The sequence below is a fragment of the Microchirus variegatus genome (genome assembly GCF_963457635.1).
Source record: "Microchirus variegatus genome assembly, chromosome: 6".
NCBI classification, from domain to species: Eukaryota; Metazoa; Chordata; class Actinopteri; order Pleuronectiformes; family Soleidae; genus Microchirus; species Microchirus variegatus.
This window is the reverse complement of record NC_139807.1, coordinates 24445680-24449767: the sequence shown is the minus strand read 5'-3', so window position 1 is coordinate 24449767 and position 4088 is coordinate 24445680. Positions and strand designations below refer to the sequence as shown.

The 4088-nt window shown below is 44.4% G+C and overlaps 1 protein-coding gene across 1 annotated transcript; it reads left to right on the top strand.

Annotated features, from left to right (window-relative positions):
* On the top strand, positions 1 to 2034 carry LOC310928890 (uncharacterized protein; the record flags this gene model as incomplete). The annotated part of the gene is given in 2 exon segments (XM_083891550.1): positions 1 to 33; positions 35 to 2034. Coding segments are annotated over 2 exon segments (1557 nt in total). The 3' UTR covers positions 1559 to 2034.
* Between the last annotated feature and the right edge of the window lie 2054 nt (positions 2035 to 4088).

Genomic DNA, 4088 nt, shown 5'->3' with positions numbered 1-4088 from the left:
ATGGATGGCGTCAGCTGGAGCACAGCGAGAGCCCCCCGAGTCGTTCAGCCGCTCCAGGGCAGCTTCAGACACTCTGTCCCGGCTCCCCCACTTCATTGCAAAGGCAGAGACCAAGCAGCCTGCTCGGAACCAGAGGGAAGACACTCCCCACCTGCCAATGTATGCTTGTCCAGAATGTGGCAAAGGCTTCACTTACGTTACTGATATGTTGAACCATCAGGAAGTTGAACATGCGTTACCCAAACCTCACCGGTGTCCCTCGAGTGGGAAGGCGTTCTCCCTGAGGTCTTCCCTGCAGTTACATCAGTGTGATGGTAATTCTTCCCCATGTGAACTTTGTCACGGAGAATCACGACTTGGTTCTCCATGCCCTGAATGCAGGACTCGCACCTCAGATTTGGACAGCCTGCAGGATAAGTCACTTCACCGCCAGCCTTACGTCCTGTGCAGTACGCTCTACCCTTGTGCTCCGTGTGGGAGGGGCTTCAGCCATATACAAGCTCTGCTGCAGCATCGGCAGGCTGGCTGCAGTGAATCTCTGTCCCGCTCAGAGGAAGCTGATGCCATAAGCCTTCCAGATGATTCTCCTCCTCCTTCTGAGGGAGAATTAAGCCACTCTGATTCTTCAAAGGCTCCAGGGCCGAGTAGCAGAGGCGTCGGTGTGTCACGCTTCTGTTCAAGAAGCCTCCACACCGAGGATGGACCACAACACCACAAACAGGACAGCTGCACTGAGGGGACACAAGGAGAACATGTAGGCGGGGAAACGAGAACAGTAGGCGATGTCCATGTGAACAGAGAGCCAAAGACGAAGCAGAAATCCAAAAAGAAGTTTTTGAGCTGTCGCTCTTGTGCCATGGTTTTCAGGAGCACCACTAGGCTCTACATGCACAGACAAGAGAAGCACAGCAGAGAGAACTCCACCGTGAGTGAACCATGGCCAGTCCGCAGACTCCGGAAACAATGCAGACATCCATGTCCGATCTGCAGCAAAGTCTTCTTCCATCACATGTCACTCCGGTCACATCTCAGACAGCACACAGCCGCAAGCCTCGCTAAGAACATAGAGCAGCCTGTAGGACGTGATGCCAAACATGAGAATATATCAGAGAAAAGGCCAAATGAAGCAAAATCAAGTCTGGCAGATGGTAAAACAGTTAAGGCTGGTCCAGGGAGACCTAGTAAGGTGTTTAGATCAGAGGCCAAGGTGAGTGATCAGGGGAGAGACGAGACTGAAGAGGAGGAAGAGATGGAGTTCCCTTGTCCCTCCTGTGCAGAGGTTTTCTCTCTGCAGTGGCAGCTCAGGGACCACGTCGAGCTCCACCAGTCGTCCGTGAAGATGACGCAGTGCAGCGTGTGCACACACGAGATGAACATGTGCAAGTTGCCGGGCTCAAAGAGGCACCGGCCGTACCACTGTGTGCCGTGTCAGCAGAGTTTCTCCGCCATCGACTCCTTCCTAGAACACTGTCAGGAGCACCTGCGGGCACGAGTGGAGGAGGACTGCCTCATGGAGGGCTACGCTCAGCAGGCTGGCAAAGCCCGAGAGTCGCTCTGAATGTCGTGTTGTTGTCACTGTTTAACCTTGTTTGCCTTGAAAAGCTCAGAGAGTGGAGGCGTGTGTGAAATTCTTCCTTGATCAGCTTGTTCATTTGCCGAGCATGTGTCCTCTACTGTTGCTTTAATTAATTCAGAGTCTTCTGCTTGAAAAAATGGATACCTGTCTCAAACCATCAACATTCGCACAAAGCAGCCTGTCAATCACGCTGGTGTTCCCTTGTATGTGCTGTGCTTTATCGTCTATAATTTATACATAATTTGCAAAACTGAAACAAATGATTAACTCCTCAGGAAAATGTTAAGCAATGTTTTCAATGAAGTAAGATGTGGGTTAATTTCCCTATAGTATTCCATTTATTAAAGATTATTTTTGTTGCCCCCCTGGCAGCACTCCTGGTCTCCTGCGACCACTTCTTATTAACAATGAACATCAAGTATTAAATTGGTACCAGTGCCTCATCCTTCAATCCAAAGTAATAGTTAATATCTGGATAAATATTACAAACACTGTTTGTTTGCTGCTTGGAGATTCCACCATCTGTACGTTGTTATTTTTGTAACCTATGCAAATGCAGAAGAACAGACCTTTGTCTTGATTTTGTGTTCGTAACGAGAGATTAGTGCGCTTTGGTGAATGAACCTGGTTCAACGCAAGTTTTTGTGAGTTTCAGTGAGAAGGATATTAAAACTACTGTTTTCAAACTGCTACTGTGATTTAAAATAGGAAGGGACTTGATATGTTGTGAATCTTCCACTTTTCCAAGGTCTTTTGTAAAAATTTGTTAAAATTATTAAAACTGTTTGAGTAACCTTTTTTGCTAGTGTTGGTTGTGTTACCTTACTGTATATGGTGTGTGTAGAAGCTAAGTCTGCATTACAAATAACTAGTGACGTGTCTATGGGATTAATCAGACTTCACATAATTTTACGTTGGTTTTTGATTTTATTTCATCATGACTGAACAATAATCCACATTGTTCGTTCACCCATTCACATGCTTCAACATGGGGTTAAGTGTCTTGCTCAACGAAACATATTGAACCCACAACCTTCTGTTGCGGAGATTTGATTATAAAGTGAGTCGACCAAAGATGGAGTTTCCTGGAGTCAGAGATGAGTTAAGTTGAAAAGCTTTATTGGAAGCAGCTCAGATCTGAGGAGAACTGAGACAATGCCGAACATAAACCAAGTATGCTAACAGTTGGGCATCCTCTGTCAGTCTGCCTGTGAGTCCCAGAGTTAGGATACTTAAAGGTGCTTTCTCTGCTGATACATGGAGCTGACCTTGGGGAGGACTGCGCAGTAGCGTCAGTCCTCTGCCCCAATCCGGTCAGGCTCAGCAAAAACATGAAGAGACGAATTCTGTAGACAACAGTGCTGTACCGAGGTCAATGTGACAACAGTTTCAGCAGGCGCTGTCCTGAATTGTTTAGGCTTGCGCTTAGGACTGGGAGCTGATAACTTTAGAGAAGGCCGAATAATATTTTTCACTTACAGTCCCCCCTTTTATTGATTTGTACAATCAATAAACTAGAAAGCACAGAGCCTCAATAACCCAATCAATTACATCTAACCATTTAATCACTAAAATACATGTATCAAATACCCTTAACCCAGGGACTTCACCTGGCATGCATGGAAAAAATGCCCTTCTAACAAAAAAACACAATCAATCATAAACATAGTCATGACTGATACAAAGAACTTAAACATTGTAATCAAGACATCAAGAAATCATAACATCACCCCTCTTTAGCCACCTCTTATCTACCATATGACTCATGAATTCCGCCTTCCAGGTCAACAAGGACACATTTTAGACAAAATTGTCTCCTCATGGAAAGAAGAACCCCTATGACACCAGAGCATCACAGGCGCTCACAGCGGAGGTCACAGATCACATGACACAGGAGCCAAAAACCTTCCTCAGAATGAAGAAGAAGGGTTAAAAAGACACCTGCGCTGACTATTCTGATCTATAATGGTCAAACCTCGATGTTTTTGAGGAAAAAAGACCTACAGAAAACTTCTCTATCTGTCAGATGTTACACACTGTGGTGGGTGATGTAGAAATACAATGATCGTCATACATTACCTTTCAGATAACTGAAGAAATAAAAACATCAATTATCATGAATCAGCATGAAACATATAGTGCAGGGAATTGAAAATACATGCACAAAATCATACTAATCACACAAACACATTACTGTAAATGTATTTCACATAATCGTATTCACTTCAACTCATGCACTGTCTGTGCAGTAGAGAGTCACCAGCCATGGAGAGGTTACTAGCACATACGATGCATGGCGGCATGGAATCCAACGTCGTCATCTTCTTTATGAAACATTTTACAGAGTAGTGTTCAACCCATTTAAAACCATAAATCTTTTTTTACATTTTGTTGCTTTATAAAAACATTTCCATTTCCAAACATTTCCCCATTGCATAATGGGAGGAAGGTGGAAACATAAACTGAACTGTTAAAAAAACAATAAACTAAATTAACCTTGGCAATGAAAAAT